Source organism: Anser brachyrhynchus, assembly GCF_964034855.1.
Source record: "Anser brachyrhynchus genome assembly, chromosome: 2".
Taxonomy (NCBI): Eukaryota; Metazoa; Chordata; class Aves; order Anseriformes; family Anatidae; genus Anser; species Anser brachyrhynchus.
This window is the reverse complement of record NC_137695.1, coordinates 47,680,510-47,703,568: the sequence shown is the minus strand read 5'-3', so window position 1 is coordinate 47,703,568 and position 23,059 is coordinate 47,680,510. Positions and strand designations below refer to the sequence as shown.

At 37.7% G+C, this 23,059-nt stretch overlaps 1 protein-coding gene across 6 annotated transcripts in view; it reads left to right on the top strand.

Annotated features, from left to right (window-relative positions):
• ULK4 (unc-51 like kinase 4) overlaps positions 1 to 23,059 on the top strand; it is a 243,474-nt gene that overhangs the window by 139,770 nt on the left and 80,645 nt on the right. For all 6 annotated transcript variants that reach the window (XM_080580479.1, XM_080580478.1, XM_080580476.1 and 3 more), the window contains one exon: positions 10,312 to 10,417. In XM_080580479.1, the coding sequence (XP_080436605.1) occupies positions 10,312 to 10,417 (106 nt within the window). The remainder of the gene's footprint in view (positions 1 to 10,311; positions 10,418 to 23,059) is intronic.

The window sequence follows — 23,059 nt, the reverse complement described above, 5'->3', positions numbered from 1 at the left end:
TGGAGTAACAGTAAACTTCCTTTCTGTTGTGTCTACACAACAGAAATCCATCTAATGTTTACATGGAATAAGAAACCATAGTTCCTTTTTCATTTGTTCCAGGTCAGAACTTGTCTGGCTATGAATTCAAACTGTTCCTTCAGATGTTTTCAAGTGTGGTTCTTGTTTGTCTGAGAGCAGTGAGATTTTTTTGGCTATGAAGACTGCATTTTTTAGGTCTGGATTTCACAAATACTTGTTTTTGTAAACTAACACTGAGAGGTAGCAAATACTTCAAGTCTTACTCAGCTTAAATATGCATTTCAAGTCCACTCAGAGTTTTAATCAAAAGTCTAACTATGGCATGCATACAATTAGGAACGGCATCAATTCTAATCTTGCCTTCAAATTGTGAATCTTTGTCTCAGTACCATAGTTCAAGTCTGTTTGGACCATCAATTCATCCTAGCTCTTTTTATTGCTGCACCTCATATATATGACTTGGCATAAGAAGATGCATTCTTGAGTGAGTGCCAAGATAACCCTGTGACACATGGCGTGTGAAGTGCATTTGTGTAACATACACACTGTATCAGGGGATGTGTATTTGCGATAGAGTTGAGAGCAGAGACGATATACCACTAATTTATAGAAGAAACTTGAGATAGTTTCCCTATAAACCCACTTCCTGTATTTCACAGAGATCCTGTATATGTCTAAAATATTTTTCATTTCCTGGATTTGTAAATATTTACTCATTTGATTATGGTGAAAGTTTGCTAGTGTTTATGGTCCTAAATTAACTGATTAAAAAAAAACAGACCTTTATTTGATTATGCCATCCATGATGCTTTTTTTCAGTGTTCCATCATCTGGAGATAGTAGTGCTAAAATGGAGGAGGTGCCCAGTTTGTCCCAGTTCTGTAACGATCTGCAGTGTCAGCAGGGATGGAAGAGGCTGGTGATTTGAAAGGCAGTTGTTATAGTGTATGTGTTGGGCCAGGCAGATGATCATGGATTGTCTTCCATTGGCTGAGGATACTGAAGAAAAATCATACCAAATAAAATCTCCCTGTAGTATTTCTGTGGAGTACATATGAATTTCACTCTTAATCAAATAGCTTTAGTGTTGGGGGTTGATGTTTATTGAGTATAATGACACAAAAAGCACCATGATGATAAGTAGTTGTTTAACAATTTCTCATTTATGCTTAAGCACTGTGTTTTGCTAGATAGCTTTCACATATAGATAGCAAACAGTTTGTAATTTTTCCTGCCTTGCCTGTCTAATGCCGTAGTATGATTATAGTTTGCTTAGAGCGTAATTGCTTGTCTGTCTAAGCCCACGGCTGGAACATGAAAGAGATGCACTCTGCCTCATGCAAGAATAGTGCTGGTTGTATTTCTCTTTGGCACTTCTGCCAGTCTGTTCAATGAGGAACATTGTTAGCTCTTGCTTGTTTCCTGCCGTGTGGCTTAGTGCCTAGGTATCAACTAACAGAAGATGGTTTGCTGCTACAGGAACAACTTGAGTGTGGAGGGGCTGCGAAATGGATTTGCTAGAACATCTGCATGTAATAGTATGTCTGCTTTGAGCTGGGTGAAGTATTGAGAGCTGATAGCCTGATTGCAGAGGATTTTTTTTTTTTTCCTGAACACAACTCTGTGAAAATGCAAAACCACTGGGACAGGTGTCCAAGATTAACAGGATTACATTTTAAAAAAGGGCACAAAAGAGGGCACAATTACTCAATGTCACTCAGACTAGGGATTAACTACTTAGATAATCCCTAAATTCAAAATCCTAATAGAAATTAAGAAATAATTAAATTATTTAGAAGATGCCAAAATGTAATGAGACTATCATGAATCTAGTAACAGAATATTGAGCAGATGCTTCCTTTCAATGTAACAGCTACTCATTTTTTTCAAGTTTAATGTAATTTGAATAAACTAATTATCTACATTCTCTCTCGCATTTACATATTAAGTAAATGTGAATGTGCAAAGAAAACATTCTTCGAATCAAACAGTATTTTGAGGGCAGAAGGCATACAGCAAAGGGTAAAATAAACTAAATATGTAAATATATTTTTCTTGCCACTTTTGGCAGTTTGAGTATATCTCACTTCAGCCAACTAAATTCTGGTAGGGAAAAGCATCCTTTGCTCATTCAAACAGGTTCCATTTCTTTGTGTTTCTTTGTCAGCCCAGGGCTTCTCATTCAACACCTTCTTCTCCAGCACCACTGAATTTTAAGATAGTCTGTGAGTATGAAGAGTGAAATATTCAATTTCAGATTAAGGACAATAGATGCTTTTCCTATTCCTTTCTACTTCCTAAGAAAAAGGAAGATGCAGATGACACCAAGTTAGGTGCGTGTGTCGATCTGCTCGAGGGCAGGAAGGCTCTGCAGGAGGATCTGGATAGGCTGGAGCGATGGGCTGAGGTCAACTGTATGAAGTTCAACAAGGCCAAGTGCCGGGTCCTGCACCTGGGGCGCAACGACCCCAAGCAGAGCTACAGGATGGGAGATGAGTGGTTGGAAAGCTGCCTGGCGAAGAAGGACTTGGGAGTACTGGTTGATAGTCAGCTGAATATGAGCCAGCAGTGTGCTCAGGTGGCCAAGAAGGCCAACAGCATCCTGGCTTGCATAAGAAGCAGTGTGGCCAGCAGGGCTAGGGAGGTGATTGTGCCCCTGTACTCAGCTCTGGTGAGGCCGCACCTCGAGTACTGTGTTCAGTTTTGGGCCCCTCGCTACAAGAAGGACGTCGAGGTGCTTGAGAGAGTCCAGAGAAGGGCGACGAGGCTGGTGAGGGGTCTGGAGAACAAGTCTTACGAGGAGCGGCTGAGGGAGCTGGGGTTGTTTAGCCTGGAGAAGAGGAAGCTCAGGGGCGACCTCATCACTCTCTACAGGTACCTTAAAGGAGGCTGTAATGAGGTGGGGGTTGGTCTATTCTCCCACGTGCCTGGTGACAGGATGAGGGGGAATGGGCTAAAGTTGTGCCAGGGGAGGTTTAGGTTGGATGTTAGGAAGAACTTCTTTACTGAAAGGGTTGTTAGGCATTGGAATAGGCTGCCCAGGGAGGTGGTTGAGTCACCATCCCTGGAGGTCTTTAAGAGACGTTTAGATGTAGCCCTTAGTGATATGGTTTAGTGGAGGACTTGTTAGTGTTAGGACGGAGGTTGGACTAGATGATCTTGGAGGTCTCTTCCAACCTAGACGATTCTGTGATTCTGTGAAAAAAGTAGTTCTATTTTTTTTTTTCCTGTTAAGGAAAATGTTGAGTATTTCAGTCTGGATTTTGCACACCTCAGTAGGCAATATAATCACTGGCTTAGTCTCAATTTCTGCTTTTAACTACTAATTTAGCAATTATTTAGCTATAGAGAAGGGAGGAGGTTCCAGGGAAGAAGAGACAGAGACCCATTCCTTAAAAGCTGATGATAGGAGACCAGTGTTCAAATCCTTGCACAGTTCAATTCCAGCAGAGACTTGAAACTAAAGTTTTAGTGTCCCAGATGAGTGCCCTATTCTAATGCCCTGTTGTATTACCCTATTCAGCGTCTGTCTCTTTTTATGATTTTAAGCATACATCCCATTCTGAACCCTTCAAATTTTTTCTAGTCAAAAATTTTTAATGTGATCTTTTGGATAAGTCTGGTGAATCTATGTTCTCTAAATTAAAAGTGTCATCAGCAAATTCCCCTAACTCATCTAAACTTCTTTCCTTGTAGTGGCAAAGAGGCTGTCATTTACATCAAAGCAAGGTCCTATGTGGAAAAAAGATGTCAGTTGATTGGTATCTGTCATTTTCTGAAGTTGTTTAAGAACTAGCTTCTAATTGATGCTGAAAATGTAAGTCTGAGAAGTGAATATTTTGGAATGGAAATTTCTTGGTGTAATGGTTTTATTGCAGCTCTCAAGTGACTTTGCAGTTCAAACACTTCACTAATACTTGAGACTCTCCAAGGCATTTACAAATTCATGACACTAAATACAAAGTTACTGCTGTGGTGGTTTCTCTTTCTTTTAGGACTTCATTGCTTCAGAATGGGTCAGCACGAGCACTTCCAGGGTGCTGGCATCTTCCTTAATATAAAGAAGAGTATTGCTCTGGAGTAAGATATCCTTGTAGCTTCTTTTCTGTACTCTCTCTCTCCGGGCTTGAACAGATGTTTCTTTTTAAAGGTTTTATTCACAAAGGCTAGCTTTAATGCTTAGGAGGCTAACTGCTGTAATCCTTCTTTCTAGGTAATGGGGAAAATTATGTTTTTATAGGAAAGTCCTTCAGAGTTTCTTCCCTGTGAAAGAGCCTGACTGTGCTTGCAGAGAGAGGAATCTTCTCAGGCTCCCTCTGTTGACAGTAAAGAAAATTTGCCATTGAGAATGTGTTCTTTCCCTAAGGTCTTCAGGAGAAAAAAAAAGAGAAGCTTTAAGGTGTCGTGGATGTCAGAAATGTAGGTACAATTCTGTAAGAATAAAAATGGCATTTAATTTAAAGATTTGCTGCTGAGTCGCTTTATATTTCATCTATAATGGTAAGATTGCATGGATGGTTATTGTGCTGCAACAAAACTTATCCTATCCCTTTGTCCAAAAATCAGACCAAAAATGGTACATTAATTCACTGCATCAGACCATTAGTTTCCAGGCTTCCCTCCTGCACCCCAATCACTGTTTGATTAAGTGAAAATTGACTAAAGGAAAATCCCATGCCTGTAGGTGTGTATTTTATTTTATTTTTTGGCAGATAAATGTAAAGTAAAAGCAGGGACAAAATGGATTTCTTGCTCTGTGTTTGGAACCCTGGTAGTTTCTGCTTAAAATATTATATGGTAATTTTAAAAATTTATCAATATCCTGAAATCTTTCTCCTTTCATCATGTGTAAAGTAGTATTGTTGACATGTCTTCGTATGGTTTTCCTCTTAATAACTTTGTCGATTGTCTGCCTCTAATTCTGAACAGATTTAAGCATTCTCCTCTTTCTATAGCTTACAAAACCTCATGCTTGCTGACAGGGCAGTTTTGCCATACTTGACTTGCTACTTAAATTTTAGTTCTTGGATTAGCATGATTTATTCACCTTCCACAAACTGAAACATGAAGGAGGAGAAGTAGTTACCCTATTAAAGAGGTGTTCAAAAATACTGTTCTTGTTCATGGCCCTTGCATGGTGTCCGTTCTTTGGACTTCTGTTCTTCTTGGATATGAATATTGATATATATTGATATTTTCAGTTCTTAATGTTTGGTGTACTACGGAAGCACTGGCATGATCTTGACAGAAACTAGTTTTCTAAAAGCAACAAATCTCATCTTTTCATTTTACAGAGACAACGTTCTTTAGAGCTCTGTTTATTGTAAATATCACCTTTCCTCCTTCTGCCTCATGAGATTCTCACCATTAGCACAGACAGAACTGCGTGCTTGTATTCAGGATAACAAGAAACTTGGGGAAATGAAAAGGATGCAATAAATCAGTTCTGGAATAAAAAGAAAGATTGTTAGGTGTCTGGAAATCTGAACTTAGGCAAGGCAAGAGGATGTACTTGTAAATTGATGTACTTCTGAGAAATTGATATCTTCTCAAAGAAGCATCTTCTGAAATTTTGCATCACCTGTAGAAGAATACAATCTAAGCCTGACACTATCTGTTGGCTGATACTTCACATTCTAGGTTTTTATTAGTGGCATTCTTCACTTCTTAAAAATTACTCCTGTTTCTCCTAGCTTTGCTTAAGCACTTGGTGACTAAGAATACAGATTTCCCTCTTTTTTTCTTTTTTTCCCCCAATCTCGTTTTCTAACAGCGTTCTTTGTGGAAGCTGTTCTGAAGGAAGCCTGATCTTCACATGTGGACTGAATATATCACTGTTGTGATCCATCCAAGAAGCACAATTATACCAGAAACAGGTTGTCAGATTATTAGTTGCTCCTTATTATATGACCATACCCAGAGGAAAATGTTTGGAAATATTAGCTCTGTTAAAACTCTGCCGTTGAACAAGGCCATATTTTGAAAGACGTGTCTGTTTTAGAATGGTTTAGATCACAAATAAGCAGGATAGTATTATGTGGGAGATCTGTGTATACGTGCATTCAGTTTATGCATAACTGCTCTTTGCATCAAAAGCCGAACAATGTTTAAGACCCGATTAGACAACTATGTACACGCCTGGATTAAATCTGTTTCTCAGTGAACTTTGTCTTGTGACCGCAGAACAGTGCGTAAGCTGCTGGGAATGGCCATTGCGAGCTGCATGCTAATAACGCTGCTTTCTACAGAACCGTTCTACTGTTAGGGCCAGAAAAGTTTCTCTCACACGATTTCATAGATAGACAGTAATACAGTTTATCAAAATAAGCTAGGTCGAATGCAATGTTAAACTGTGCTCTTGTTAGAGGTCCTTGTGAACTTCAATACTTCAGCTTATTTTATCTCAAGTGCATCGTGCCAATGAGCCATCAAGTAAAAGAGGCATCTTTGAGTGAATACATAGTTTGGATATCGTTCAATTCTATAATTTTCTTCTTTCAATGGGTTTAATGTATGAAAAATCAAACTTCCTCCTTGTTAAATTCCCTTATTTACCTACCTTGCATTCATAGGTGATATGTAAGCTTGGGAAGGAGAGCCCTTGTGCAGTTAAAGTTTAATCACTGTGATAGCACTGAATGAACAGTGTTACTGTGGAGTAGAGTGGACCTTAGGTTAAATTACAGCATATCTGAAAAAGTAGCATTTAGGGCATTTGGGTTTTGGATTCTTAGGTAAATGACTAGGAGGCAGGTATGTGGAGTCTCACAAATTGGTAACTTATTACAATTGCTATCTAATTTGTTATCTAAAATGTAATTAAAATACTATAGTCCATCTATGTGGTTCTAACATACTAAAAGAAAGAGAAATGGTAGCTTTAGACTATAGTATCTTGCTGAGTTTCATACTCCCACCTTGCTAATTCATATCCTTTTACCTATCTGGCTTTAAAAAAAATAGTCCAGCTGATTTCTTTTGTTAACTTACAACCCTTCAAAATTAGAACGAAAAGTTTAATGGCCTAAATACAGTGCAGTCCTATTTGAAAAGCCTGATTTATCTTCTGCGCTTTTTTTATACTAGTATTTCCTTGTTATGCCCTTGGTATTTCATAGCTGTCCTTTTTAAGCACTGAAGCAATTAGTTTTGAGAAGGCTGATTCTTCAGGGTCCAGTGCTTTCCTGCCTTTCATTTGCCGAAGCTGTACATTTTAATGAAGTTGTTTCATCTGTGTTGCCAAACACTAGAATTTTGCTGCTTCAATTCTAATTATCTCTGCTGGCAAATGCTATGTTTTATTAAAGCTGTCAAGTGCACTGTTCATTAAATGTCCACAGTCTGTGGTGCTGTGCACACAAATTAGATCAGCTTTGCTCCTTGATAGATTATGAAGAAGTTACATATTTTTTTATAGACCTTTAAAATCTAGTCTAACAGCAATCAGTGATGACTTAGGTAAGTAAAGCATACCTGTAGCTTCTTGAAACCTACTATCTTGTCACGATTCATCTATGACACATACATTGAAACTCTAGTAGTCCAGCTGAATATACTGCTTATTTTATTCACGAAGAGATGGTTTTGCTTATCCAAGATACAGTTTCATCTTGAATTCTAGTTGGTATATGTTTAGGGTAAGAAAAGACTAGTTACACATACTTCAATGTAAGCAAACTCATCAGTACTAGTCTTTCATTAGAGGGTTGTGTAGTGTAATTTATCTTCACTAAAAATAAAGATGGCTTCATTTTAGTGTTACCAACCTGGTGAATGCAAAAGATTGCTATCGTAAACAACTACCAACTTATAATTGCATATTTCAAAAGAGAATTTTACTAGAAGTTTACTTCAAATATAAGGGGCAGTAACAGAAATATTGTACTTGCAATGATAATATGAGTCAGCTCTTAGGTGGAGTTCTTTGCTTTTATTTTGTATTTTCATTGTGTGTGTCATTATTTTTGAATAACGTTCATTTATCCTGTTTAAGGTATTGTGTTCTAAACATTCTTTATGAGGGTTAATAAGATATTGTGGTGATACCCTAACAGAGGAGCATGTTGATCTTTTGAAAAAATGTTTTTCTTACTCTTCAGCTATCTGTAAGCAATAACTTCAAATTTATATTTAGCATTATGGCTTTATGGTATATCCTTTCTGTATTGGTTGTTTTATCTTCTGAAGAATGTAGTGTTTATTCTTTCCAACATAGCTTTTAAATTTATCAGGCTGTATTTTAAACCTTTGCAAGAACAGATATTTATTGTACTCTTCACAGAAGTCATAAATGACATCTCAAAGTGCTGTGTAAAATGAATAGAACTTTGGGGATCTCAGATATATTCCTTTAGGGTCTGAGAGGAAACTACAGTCCTTCAAAAGGCTATGAGCCACTCTACCTCATCGCTTCTTATGATCCAGTTTAAAAAGTTAGAGTGGAAGTAGAAAATTCTTACAGCCTTAAGTTGAATAGAAGGCCATGTATGTTTATATATTTCTTCATCTGTTAATGTATTACACTTTATCAAGTATGTTTTATGGTATTTACGGGAAATAATAGCATTTAATTTTAGTTTTGGAGTCTGGAAACAGAAATTAATGCTCTTAAAGCAAACATGAGCCTCTGTTTGTCAAAACTTTCCTTTAACAGTTAAATATTTAAAGGAAAACATCAGTTTTTCACAGAGCATGGCCCTTTATACCATGGCAACAGAGCATTTTCTGAAAAGACATTGAATATGCACTTCACAGTATCCTAAATTTCATCAGACTAGGAAAGAAATAAAAATCAGGATTGTCTTGCATGAGAATTTCTTGCAACCATTAGTACGATGATCATAGGTAGGGATTAAAATAATGTGGCTTTTCCTAAATGCTGTTGCTGGCCCAACACAGAAAGCAGCTTATAAACTAGAGATATCACTCTGAGTGTCATTCATAGGTAGTGAATCCTTGGAAGAATTGTAAAACGTGTTATTTGTGATTGCTGCTGGCTGACAGTTGATCAGTCTAATTCTGCACCAGCTGTGGCGTTTAGACGATCAATAAGATTTTCCCAAAGAAGGATAGATTGCCACTGCTGTTTTCAAGAATACACCTGAGACAGAAGGTTGTAAATACCTGAGCAGAGAGATGCTGGGAAAAAACAAACAAACAAACAAAAATGTTCCTGGCCACTGGCACTAGTCTCCTAAAGGAAATTTCAATAGGAGGGTTCCTTCAACTCTATTCAACGGCTGAAGTAATTTTTGTCATCAGAAGTACTTCACCCAACTTCAGACCAAAAATCTTTTGTCTTGTTCAACTTCAAATTTAACTTTTTTTCAAAGGCCTACTGCAGGGGATGGCTCAGAAGAGACAGTATGTTCTGTGGTAGTGATAACAGTATATGGAAAGATTTGTTTGGGAAGGGAAGCATGGAAGCGAAGATTCATGTGAAAAATCTACTATATGTGAAATATGATTTTGTTTCTTAACGTTATTTTCACTTTCGATGTATATTTCTATTTGCATTTGAGTCTGAAAAATTGGACAAAATACTCCCTGAACCTCCTAGGGAGATTTGAAATGTATTCAGGTTTATATTTATATCTAGAGTCAGATTTGAAAAAGCTTGTCCTATTTTGTATTTTTGGAAGTTATGTGAGTTATTACTGTAACTAGTGCAAGTAAACAAATGTTTTGATCTCACTGCCTTATCCACATCTTTCAAATTCAGTGTACAAGTGTGTCAACTACCACAGAAGCAAAAAGTTTATTTAGAGATCCTGGCACCTTGCTGTTAGTAGTATAATCTCAGAAAATTGTGGAAAATCACGGAAGCAATCATTAAGCATAAGACAGACATCACAGGAGTTGTGTAATTAGATACAGAAATAAACACCTGATGTGTATGTGAAATTAATTTTAGACTTAAGAAAATACAGAAACAACAGCTGGATTTTATGACTCACTGTGGGTTATCAAGCTGAAACTGAAAAGAGTAAAATTAATACCATTAACAAAAGAAATACTATACAAAGGGAAATGTCCTTTTTCTGAATATATAGGGATATCTAGTTAAAGAACAGAAGGGAGAAGTTTTGGTCCAAGATTTTGGATTTGGCTGCCTGAAATTGATATTCTTGAGTAAGATATTTGGCTGATTTTCCTGCTTTTTAAAAGTTTGACTTCAAGGGGTTGAAAGAGTATTGTTTTTGTATTACTACATTTTTGGAAGAGAAACAGTCTTCACCTTGAAAAATGAATACCAGATTTTTATTTATTTATTATTGTTATTTATTGCAGGAACATCAAGATAATATGCTAGGAAATACAATACAAACTGCAGTTGCCTTACTGAATAACGTGGTTGCTAACAAAAGCACAAACATGATGCTACTCTTCACAGAAGGTATGTCTTTATCTTTGGTTATTCTGCTTTGTACAGATATTTCCCAGTCTGTTATAATATCTTGCACCGTGTGAAATGTTTGATTGTATATATTTATATTCTATAGTGTTTGTTTGATAATCACATTGTAACTGACTGGTACTACTCCTTACTTCATCTACCTTGCCTTCATTTACCTTCTACATTTTGGTTAGAAATTTAACTTTAGAAAGCTGTTCCCTCAAGGAGATGTGGTTATAAAAGAATAACTAACTGGAATTTACATTATGCCTCTGAAGAATGGCTTTGGAAAAGAGTGGGCTAGAGCTCTGACCATAACAGTGCAGAGTATAGGCATAGAGCACCCCTGCAAATTCCTCCTTTTCTCACTGCTCAAATCTGTGAAAGGATGTTATACAATAATTTTACACTTAAAAAGCTGACTACTCTTCCAGTCCAGTGGTGTAGACTGATGGGGCGGAGTCCAAACCGATTATGGAGCCTTAGTATACAAACTATTCCATGTCTTCATGTCACTGTATTTTATTATTGAGTCTGCCTTTTATTTGCAACTTGGTTCTGGTTTACAAAATGAACAGAAGGTTTCTGCTGTTGGAAATATATACTTTTGAAAACTTGTTTAGAAATACACGCTTTGATTATGTTACTCTTATTTGTAGTTAATGAGTAACTGACATACGGAAAAACTGATCTATACTACCAACAGTATAAAATATATGGTATACTCCAGAAGGAAAGGGAAGAAGTTTGTGTAGAGAGACAGAAGAAACAGCCAAGTCTCTTCTGAAGTCAAGAAGAAACCTTTTAAAAGACTCTGGAAAAAGACTGAGAAGGTGGGACAGATGACACTTCATCAGAGTATAGCTTTTCTATTGGTAGTCACACCAGAGAAGGAGCGAAATGAGACATACTGTGATTAATGATTTATGTATTAACACTGATAATGATATGCAGATTTGAAGATTCGGATATGCCTTAGATATACTTTAAAAATCAGCAACAACAAAAAAGCAGAACACACACCAGCCTAAAAATATGTGAAAAAAACTGCAATAGTGTTCATGTCCTTGTTTTCATAATTACCTTAGCAGGTAAAGCACTCACCCAGAAAATGGGAGACCTGAATCTGGGTTCTTTTTTACTCTGGAGGGATTGAACGGACAATTCCATCATTCAGAAGACCAGTAGGAACTTGACATTGTAGCTAATAACATGCTCTTCCTCTCTGTTTGAAGCAGATCCACTCTGAAGTTGGCAGTGTGAGAATCACAGGGCCAGAAGAAAAGGAAAATGTAATTGAGTTGGAGAGGGATGGTTCGTAGGTTTCTGATTCTTTGGTTGTTTCTCAGTAAAGTGCCTGTTACCCTTGAAACTGCTTAGAGTTTATTGGAGGTGAGATGTATCTATTGCTTTTTCTTTCTTTGGGCACATCTGCTGTGTGTTGGGCTAGCGCAGATCTGATCTAATCCTAAGCTAGTGCTGATCTGAGCTGCAGCAGGATAACTTCTTAAAACTGCACAATGATATACAAAGAAGTTAGCTCATGTCCTACAAGCACTGTAACCACATAATTGGTGTGCCTTACTCAAAGTAATACGCTCTGCCTTTCTGCATGGCAAAACTATTCAACAGCGTAGCAAAACTGAACCCATTCCCTAAACATCTCTCCTTTATTGTTCTACTAAGCCAACTCCCTTATGCTTTTTATGCTGCTGGTAGTACATCAATGCTCTTTCATGTCTCATCTGCTCCTAAAATAAAATGTATCTCTTCCATCATGATAGTTTCCAAATCGAAGTGGGGTAGCAACATTATTAAAGTCTTCTATCATTTCCTTGTGCTATGTCATAAATAACTTCAGTAATGTTTTCAGACTATTAGTAATTGGATAACTCTAACTTGGGCTCACTGAACTTCATCATCCTAACTAGGAAAAAGAGCACAGCAGCCAAAAACAATTTATCTGAAGTAAAATATCACTATCTTCTCCTATACCTTTTACCAATGGGTTAATCTTCAGAGTACTGAAAATATGGGTTGTAGCCATTGCTTTGTTGATTAAGGGCCTGTGAAGTGCAGAACTTCTGAAATTTGGTTTTTAGAAATGTTATGAAGGTATTGATTTTGTAATTGTAGCCTGTAAGGCTTTCTTTGAATGAAACTGGAAGAAATGTTATTCTGCCCAAACTGGAAGTCTTTTTATCCTTTTCCTTGCTAACTGTAAATATATGGGGTTCACTACAAGAAAATATCTTAAACTTCCTCTGCCACCATCTTTGATGTTCAGCTTTGTCATTTTTGAATGATTTTAGTGTAAGGGAGAGGAGTGTGATCTAGTGAAATGGACACTAAGCTCCCTCTTGCAGAAAAGGATCTTGGGGACCAAATGAAAAAGTTGAACATAGGTCAGCAGTGTGCCTTCGCAGTAATAAAGGCAAAAGTGAACTACAAGAAGAAAGAATAAATGGAAGATCAAGGGAAGTGATTATTCTCTATTCTTTACTTGTGAGATTGTGTCTGGAATGCTGTTTTCAGTTTTGGGCTCCAAACTACAAGGCAAACAGGAGCCAAGTCCAGAGGAGAACCACCAGGATGGTTAGGAGGGTTGAATACATAATGTGTGTATTTGCAGCCTCTGCCTGTAGCATTACCTGAAGTTATTCCTTCCCAAGTGCAGAACGTTGTATTTGCCTTTGTTGAACATCAAAGAGTCTTTTGGCAGGCTGCTTCTTGAGCTCTTTCTAATTGTTGGCTCAACCTTTCACTGCATCAACTGCGTGCCTCATTTCAATGTCATCTGCAAACTTGCTGAAGGTGCATGTTATTCCGTTGTATTAACACTCTCTGTCCAGGCTGTTAATGAAGGCATTCAACATTCATGAGCTATTCTGCTGCCTAAGAAAAATGCTGAAGACAAAGTATTATGGGACATCCATTTCCCTTATTTCCCTATTACAGCGTGATGATTAATTTGTGTATATGTGGAGCTTTAGAAATTAAAAATCTTAAATACGTGATAAATGTTATAAGGAGATCATGTTAAGGGGTCAGTGCTGTCAAGTTATTTATTTTCCAAGAGTTCAGACATTAGCAATGAGGATTTCTTTCCAATTCTATGTATGCCTTTCCTCAGCTGCCAAGAAAGCAGTATTTTGCAGACAGATCATTCAGAGCCCCCAGTCACAGTTTCCTTCTGTGCCTGTTAGCCTTTGGAATTCTGTTCTGCTCAATGGAGCTCTATTAGGTGACAGAGATTTTTTTTTTTTTTAAATGGGATGCAGCTTACATGTTGAACTTTCCCCCTTTTCAAGGAAATCTTGCATGATAGCACTTGCTTCATTACTACTTCTGTGATTTCAAATTAATAACAATGATACAGTTGGGCATTTCAGGGACTTGCATACAGGGTGGACTGTCTAGCATTAATTTCTCTCTCCCCTGAACTGTGTCCTTGTGTGACAATACATCAGACATGTAATGATAACCACCTGTAATGTTTAAAGGTGAAATGGAGATTAACATATGCAACTAAAGTTGCAGAGGGACTTTAAAATGGCCTTTACTGTGTTATCAGCTATTAAACATTTGTTCTGTTAACATTAACAACAATTTTCACTTAATAATCAGAGCAGAATAATATGATTCAGTTTAATTACTGAGACTGGAAGTCAGTAAAGAGACTGGGATTAGTATATGGTCTCTTGTGGAAAGTTGAGATGCTAACAAGCCAAGACAATATTGATCACTTTTAGTGTGGACTTCTAAGAATGTGAAACTTACTCTCTTTCCCTTTGTTTTGGCTTTTGGCTGCCAGTCTCTCTTTCCTCCCTTTCCCCATCTTTTGAAATCATTGGACAGTTTTAAACTGATTTGAGAGAGCATGGAGACTGTGGGAGAGGAACTGTAATCCATCCTGCTCCTCCCAGTTTGACACCAGTGTCAGTGACAGATGCCCAGAGCCTGGACAAGGGTCACGGGTCGGCAGGAGAGCACCTGAAGAGCAGCACAGAGGAATTCCAGCCAGTAAGTCAGCTTCATCGGGGGCCAACCTAAATGTCTCTATGCTAACACACGTAGCATGGGCAATAAACAAGAGGAGTTAGAGATGTACGCATGCCTGCGGGACTGTGACCTCCTTGGCATTATGGAGATGTGGTGGGACAGATGGAATGGAAGGATGCAGGTTCTTTAGGGAGGACAGACGGGGGGAGATATAGAGGGGGCATTGCCCTCTATGTCAGCAAGCAGCTGGAGTGCATGGAGCTCTGCCTGGGGATGGATGAGAAGCTGGCAGAGAGCTTGTGGGTCTGGATTTAAGGCAGTGTAGAGACAGGTGACATTATAGTGTAAGTCTGCTACAGGCCACCTGATCAGGAAGACCAAGCAGATGAGGCCCTGTATAGACAGATAGAAGCAGCCTCCTGTTCACAAGCCCTGGTCCTCACGGGGAACTTCAACCACCCTGGTATCTGTTGCAGGGACAGCGCAGCAGGGCATAGGCAATCCAAGAGGTTCCTGTAATGCACTGATGGTAAATTCCTTCTCTAAGTGATAGAGGAGCTGAGGAGGAGAGGTGCTATGCTGGACCTCGTTCTCACCACAAGGAGGGGCTGGTGGGAAATACGAAACTCGAGGGCAATCTTGGCTGCAGTGTCCATGAAATGATGCAATTTTGGATCCAGAGGACAGTGAAGAGAGAGCACAGCAAGCTCACTACCCTGAACTTTGGGAGAGCAGATTGGCCTCTTCAGGGATCTGGTTGTTAGAGTACCATCGGATAAAGCCCTTGAGGGAAGAGGGGCATAAGGCATCTGGCTAATATCCTAGGATCAAGATCTCCAAGCTCAAAAGCGATGCATCCCAATGAAGAGGAAGTCAGGCAAAAGTGCCAGGAGGCCTGCATGGATGAACAAGGAGCTCCTGGAAAACTCAAAAAGGAAGCCTACAGAGAGTGTAAGCAAGGATAGGGCTCCAGAAGGCAAAGGCAAGGACTGAGAGAATGATGAACCACCCACTGTAGGAGATCAGGTCTGAGACCATCTAAGGAACTTAGAGGTGCACAAATCCATGGGACCCAATGAGATCATAGAATATATGATCCTTTTTTTTTTTTGTATTCACCTTCTACTTTCTTTTTAGAATATCTGTAATCTTTTGTTTTAAGTTTGTAACCACTGAATTCAACAGTGTCTTTGTCAACGGCTGAGGAGAGAAGCTATGCAATGACGCTACAGAATCAGTCAGTGTGTGGAAGCCACTCCCACTATAGTCCACCCTTTTAGTTTGGTGGTGTAGGAGGGAGCATTGCCAGGGTTTTGGAAATAAGGAAAGGGAATCATCATTTGTTTCTGTTGTTGTTGGGGCAGCCTACTGGAAAGACATATTGTCTACATTTGCCATGTTTTGCCTATTGACATGTGTTGACATACTGATAAATTTAGACATGAAATGAACTTCAAGTCAGGTTTGGCTGTTTGATGAGTGAGTGGTGTTAGTGTGCAGGTCTGCTTAATTATGTGGAACGTGATGAATAATAAAAAGCCAAGCTCATCACAGTACTTAATGTAGTAAAACAGTCTTGTACTCTGACTCACAGATATATTGTCTGTATTTTGCCTTCAGTGTCACCTTTGTTTCTTTTATTTTTTATATTATTTTTTTACAGGTAGGTTTCACAAATTAAAAATAGAAAACATTGCTTCATTTTAATTGTCTGTATTTAACAGTATTTTCCAACTTTTGGGGTCCTGTTTGCCACCTGGGACATATTCAAAGGCAAGGAAATTAATCATTCTAACTGTTGTATCAGTAGCATTTTGCTTATAGGAAGAATTTGGACATTGTATATTAGAGTGTAGAGAAATGTGTGTCAAAGGCTTTAGCTGCTTTATCAGGATCCTCACACCGAAGAACTGTACAAAACAGGTTGTTGCAAAATAAGTATTTTAAGTTGCAGTTGAAAACTTCTGATTCTGTAGATATTTATTCCCGATAATTCCTCAAATGTATTACATGTATGTAAATAGCCGTTTTCAGTGTATATAAAAGTAATTCCAGGTAATTCTGTCTTTGGGAAAGGATTCCACTGTAAATCAAAGCTGATCTAATAAGTTGTTTGCAGCCCAGTGTTACTTACTAATGAGTTTACATTTTCAGCTTTTTTGGAATCCCATTATATTCCACAAGAGGTTTATCATAATGTTTTCATTACCGTCTTTTAAGGAGATGATGTATAAGTGAAATTCAGCCCAATCGTGTTCAATTGAATGACATTTTCCAGGCTCTACTGCTGTGATTCTGGTTTTGGCTACTATCCTGAAGTAACCATCCCCAGCCATGTAAGCAGAGAAGTTTGTCTGGATGTTTGAAAGTTGTGACATGGTATAGCGAATCCTAAACTTTATTCCTTATGTATTCATACTGTTGCATCTCAGGAACTAAACTAAAAATGCAACAGTGAGTTTTGACACGTAGAACAACAAACCTATTTCCAAGTTCTTCTTTAAAAACATAAAAGCTATTAGTAGTAGTACATAGTACTTCAAGCAGTTTCTGTAGAAACTGAAGTTCTTAAGGAAAGACCTTAAGTGAAAACACAGAATGTTAGCTACAGCAGTGTTATATCCAATAACATATTTAGAAAGCATGGTAAGTGCTTCAAGTGGGGACAATTACTAAAAATGAAAAAATCTGCAATACAACTTTGTAGTCAGATCACTGTAATTCATTTGCTCCTTGTAAAAGAAAGATCAACCTACATGGGTGAGGTATCCTATGCTGCTTGTTGTCCACTGCTTTGACTTAGTCAAATGTCAGGAGATTAATTAGATTTCATATGTTTCTGTATGTTGTATCATTCAAATCTGTTAAATATTGCATATCCAAAAAGTAGCACTTGTGAGACCAACATCCAACTTTTCTCTTTTTTGTGTGGGGGGTGGGGGCGGGAAGAAAGGGCATGTCAGTCCCTTACACACATGGATCTTTAACTCAGTGACAGGTAAATGGCAATGAATTAGCTTTCTAGATAGACAAACCCCAAAGGTTCCTAACTTAACTAAATCTTTGGAGGATATTTTTCTACCTTTCATACCGTACAGGTAATTGCATTTTAGCTTCAGTCTCCAAAAGATATTTGATTATGCGTCCCATAGCACACTTCTTAACAACAGCTTCTAACTTCATAATAGCTTCTAGCTTCCCAGCTAGCTCTCTCCCAGCTGATAAATTGTCAGCAGTCATGAAATTAGACTGCAGTAACTTAGCAACTCAGATCTTCCTCCCTGTCATACCCACTACTGTAAAGCACAAAGAAAGTGTAGGTGTGACGTGGCATGGGACTTTGATTTTAGGAACACAAATGAGTTGTTGGAGTAGCTGGCTTCAAAGTTGTGGGATTTACTTACAAGATGGGAGTTTGCCTCAACTAAGACAGTGGTCAAGAAAAGGACTGTGGGTCAGTCATACAGGGGAAGCCTACTTACAAGGAAAACGTGATATTTACAGAATCCTATAGAATGCATTAACAAATATGTCCTTAAAACAAACTTAGTCTGTGAAGAAAGCAGACACGTTCAGACTAGTTCTTAAGCCGTTTGCTTGTTCTCAGTCCTCCTTGCCTTGCAATGAACAAATCCCTCTCTGCAGACACAGGGTATTCAGTGAGGAATACTGCTTTTTCATTGTAGCATATCAGGCAAAGAATCATCAAGTTATTTTTATTGCACTGTTTTCATGCGAAAGAAAATTGCACTGTTTAGATAATTTTCAGGGTGTATTTTAGTCATTATCTGTGCTTCAACTAAAAGTACCTATCCCTTATGGTCAAGAGTTTTTGTTGTCATTTGTTTCTAGAAGGCAGGATTTTTCTGCAAAACTTTTGCAGGATGCAATATACGAATAGTTTTGTTCACTGATTGAAGAAAGAAAATGTGTGTGTTTGTGGTTTTTTTCATGAGAGTACTTTATATATGCTTATTGTGTAGCAGCCTAAGCAAATAGATAGTTCATGTTCAACATATTGTGACTCTAGATGGAAAGAGTAGCAGGGAGAAGAAGTTAGGGAAATCAATACGAGTAAGAACATAAAAACATTTTTTTTCTGTATTTAACATTTAGAAACAAAATACTCTTACTTCAAAAATATAGGAGTGAGAAATTATTTTTAAGTACAGAAAATAAATGCAGACAGAGTACATACTGCTGGAGCAGTTGTAGATGTTGCTCCTGTAGGAAAAGTGCTCCGGTTGGGAGGTATGTGCACATTACAGCCTCTGCTATGCAGGACGTAAGCTTTTCCCAGCTCCCTGCCAGTACTGTAGTTACTAGTTCAGCTCTTGAGCAGAGATATGTGCCTATGAACATCTAAAGATAGTTGTTATGTGTCACTATGTTTGTCTGAGTTACAGCTTATAGCAGAAGTCAGTGGTGGTTGAGCCTGAAGAAATCTCTTCTATGATGTTAGGAAGTTCAGAATGTTTTTTAACAGTATTAAGACATGTTTTGCTGACCCTAAATGCCAGTCACTCGGGTGCAAGTGTATAACATTGCATTGTTACGCTTAGAAGTCGGGTGTCATAAAAGATAACTGGAAATCGTGTCAAAATAGCATAGTAGTAGCAGAGTCTTTGAGGAAAAAATAACCTGTGTCATCCTGTGATATTCAACTCTACAGCCATTTGAAAAGGATGAAAATAGCAGCTGTAATTGCTGTGAGAAACAGTTATGCCATTGAAGCAGAACCAAGCCTGTTGTTGAGAGCCGTGCCCATAAGGCGCAAAATGTCACAGCACGCTCGCTGAGACTTCAAAGGATGAAATTAGTTAATAGAGGCTCAACAGGTTGTTACATCTTGTCGTGCTGCTGCTGCACTGTGAAAGAGGACTGGCCTTTTATGTGGCTGGAGGAGGCTTCCTGATATAGTCCCTGCGGTCAGCCAAGCACACCATCTTGCAGCATAGCTGGCTGGTTAAACTAGCTGAGGTGTCTCATTGTAACGCCTAACTGATGGACGTGAAAGGACTAGTAACAAAAAAAAAAGTCCAAAACGTTTTAATTCAATGGTATTCAGGTCTGAGAGGGCCTATGCAGAAATATGATGATATAACTGATCAGCTTATTTTACTGGTGAGGAGTTAGTTCATTAAACAGAGTGATTTCAGAACTTGAACTTCTATATGTGTGAACTTCTATATATGTGCCAACCGTAATAGAAATTTTTTATACCTGTCAGATTCCTAGAGAAAACATTAGGCTTAGACTGAGTGATTATACCGACTGATAATATTTGGAAACAGAAGGCCAACTTGAAAAATGCATTTTTTATGTTAAAATATGTCATTGATTTTCTACCTGAGGATGTGGATCTCTGAAGGTTCCCTGATGACAAACTCTGGATTGTAAGAAAGAAGACAGTCTTAAAAGCTTGTGGTCCTTTTCACCTGCTTAGCCATAAAAATGTTTTGTTTTTTTTCCCCTCTGCTCTAGAGGTTGTCTTCCTTGCATTAATTTGAGGTGCTGCTTTTCCCGCTGTCTAATTTAAGCAGTATCATTAGACATTACGTTAGCACTCTCATGAAGTGTAAACCAAATTGTATATTAGGACTAGTGGATTTGATCAGTTGGAGAGAAAATTAATAAGTAGGTAAAAGTGTAATTGTCATATTAGCTGCAACTTTACTATTAATGATACAAACCATTTCAGTTGTTACAGATAATTAAAATCTAATTATGTTGGTGTCCCTATGTAGCTTGCCAGGTATAAATAGTAAGTTAAAAGATGATATTCGAAGATTGAATGCAAAATGTAGCAATATAGTTGAAAAGAGACTCAGCTTGAATACAGTTACTATGCCAAAGCTTGTAGAGCTATCATTTATTTTCGATTCTAGCTTTCATATTGTCTCGATATGAAAGCAATATATCAATGCCAATTTAAGGTAAGTGCAAAGTTGCAAAGGTACAAAATACTATACGCAAAATTAAACTACATCAATCATTACTCTGTCATGGAGCAGTAGTCTTCTTCAGATGCAGTTATTTAATCCTACTGAAAGAAGTTCGTTTTGTCAATTGCTATAAACAAGCACCATTTTTGGCAGGATTGATCTATGACAGATTATCTTTGAAATTTTTTCACTGGATTGAAGAATGTTTGGGTTTTTTGTTTGTTTTGTTTTAGATGTTTTCAGTAGTTGTCATAGCTCAGAGACAGCTATTTTCCTTTTCTAAGTTATTTGCAGGAGAAATGTGAGCTAACAAATGTGTTGATCTTACAAAACGACGTGTTTAAACCGTTTGTGGACAATTAAACTTCAAAATAATTCGCTCTTTAAAGAAGAAGGGCTACTATATAATAATGAAAAAACCTCAAGTTATGTATCGTTTTAGAGTGGAATAGTTCAGTTGAAATTGACCTTCAAAGATCAAGTCCAACTGCATGACCACTTCAGGGCTAAAGTTAAAGCATATCGTTGAGGGTATTGTCCAAATGCCTCTTGAACACCGACAGGTGTGGGGCATCAACCACCTCACAAGGAAGCCTGTTCCAGTGTTTGACACCTCTCACGGTAAAGATATTTTCCTCATATCCAGTCTGAACCTCCCCTAGTGTAGCTTTGTACCATTCCCATGTGTCCTATCATCAGTGACCAGCAAGAAAAGACCACCACCTGCCTCTGCACTTCCCCTCCTCAGGGAGTTGTAGAGAGAGTCGTATGTTTTTAAAGCCTTTTGAAAGTCTCAATTTGTACAAAAATACAAAGTACTATTTTCCTGTGATATTCTTTTTTTTTTCACCCACATATTCTTTTTTGTTTGTTTCAGACTTTTACCTACAAAGCTTATACGTAGTTTTTATAGCTTGATGGGGGATTTTTTTTTCCCTCTTCAGGATCTAATTTTGTAATGTTTTTTAACTTAGTTTTTCCAAACGCTTTTTTCCAAAGTAATATTTTTATCTGCATTTCATATTTCAAAAATCATATTTATGCGTAAACTTCTTTTGAAGTCTAAAGCCATAGATCCATGTCTACACACAGGTTTTCTATCATCCTAAGTCAGTATATATTCAGGTGAGTGTTTATATTTTCAAAGTTATCTAGGCAAGCTACCACTCCTTTACTAGCATTTTGTTCCTACAGCATTTAGTCGTTGCCTGGTAGAGTTAATGTGGTGACTGATTATGTGCATATTTGTATCCATGAGTATTTACGCTTTATAGCAATGCCAGCTGTGGAGGGAACATGACAGAGCTGCAATAGAAACCTCCAGCTGAGGGCGATTCTTTAAGTTGCTCTGACAAAAATGCAGACATTCATTTGATGATGCAATTTGATTTTCTTCATTACCTTTCCAGAAATGTGGTACAGACTTGGGTATCAGCCCTTTTAAAAAATATATTATTTTTGTCTTTATTTGGCTGAAGCTTTTTTCCTAATCAGGATGAGTTTATATGTAAGTGAGATGGATTTTTGAAGATGGAATTGTGTTGGCTTAGACTTCAACTCAAGGAAAGCTAGGTTGATCTCAGTTTTAAGCAAAATCAACGTAACTACATTTAAAGAGGTCCTAACTTGATAAACGTTGTGTTGCTTTGGTGTGTTGGTTGGTTGGTTGGTTGGTTTTTAACTTAAAAAAAAAAAAAAGATTTAAAGGTTTCCATAAATGTTTTCACATTCTTAGATGATTTTGCATTAGGTAGCTGTTCTTTTCTTTTGTTTGGAGAAAAATAATACATGGACCCTTTGAATTTTCAAGAAGAATAGGGGAAGAAATTGGATGCCTTTATAAGGTCTCAAGTTCTTTTTCTGCCTTTTAGGAGACTGTAAAAAATTAGATTTTTTTTTTTTTCATTATCACCCACATTTTGGGGAAGGTGAGGAAAAATAAGGGTGGAAACTTCTTGTTTACCTGCATCCACATAGTTCCAATTCCTGAGGGCCATTCTTTTTCGCCTATCGTATTACAAGTTGCTTACCCAAACCTCTCATCCCTGTTCCTGTGAGACTTGGCAAAAGTCCTGCATAGTGTTGTTAATGGATTTATTCACACTTTTAAAAGACCATATTTCCTACCTATTATGCCCAGATAGTGACATATAGCTTTTTAGCCAATGATACAGCCATGAAATATGACTTATTTCTTTGGATGTCAGCAAAACTACTGTTACAATATGCATTACATAGAGATTGAAAAAAACATGATGACTCAACAGTCTTTCCAGTACAGCTTCTTGCTAAATAGAGTAGCTGTGTCCTTTCCTCACACAGGCAAATATTGAATATTTTGATCCTGCCACCCAACCCAGAATGACATAAAGTGTGAGTTTATGCCATTATTTACCTTACACGAAAAATGCTCTTGAACTGTTATTTATTCGGCATTTTCTTAAGAACTTACTTGTTGAGTTCAGAGAGCATATTGGTCAGACAGCAATACAAGATGAGTTTAGAGGCAGCATTTTGTCTATACTGTAAGGAGAAGTCAGAGTTGAGATAAGGAAAAGGCAGATAAAATGCCCAAAGGAACAGATTATCAAGGAAGATTTAGGGGTTTTGAGAGAAGGTATGGTTTTGATAGAAGATAGAAGCCCGTGTTTGTGCTGCCTGTGACACCCACTCTTCCCAGGCTGAATTGTAGCCT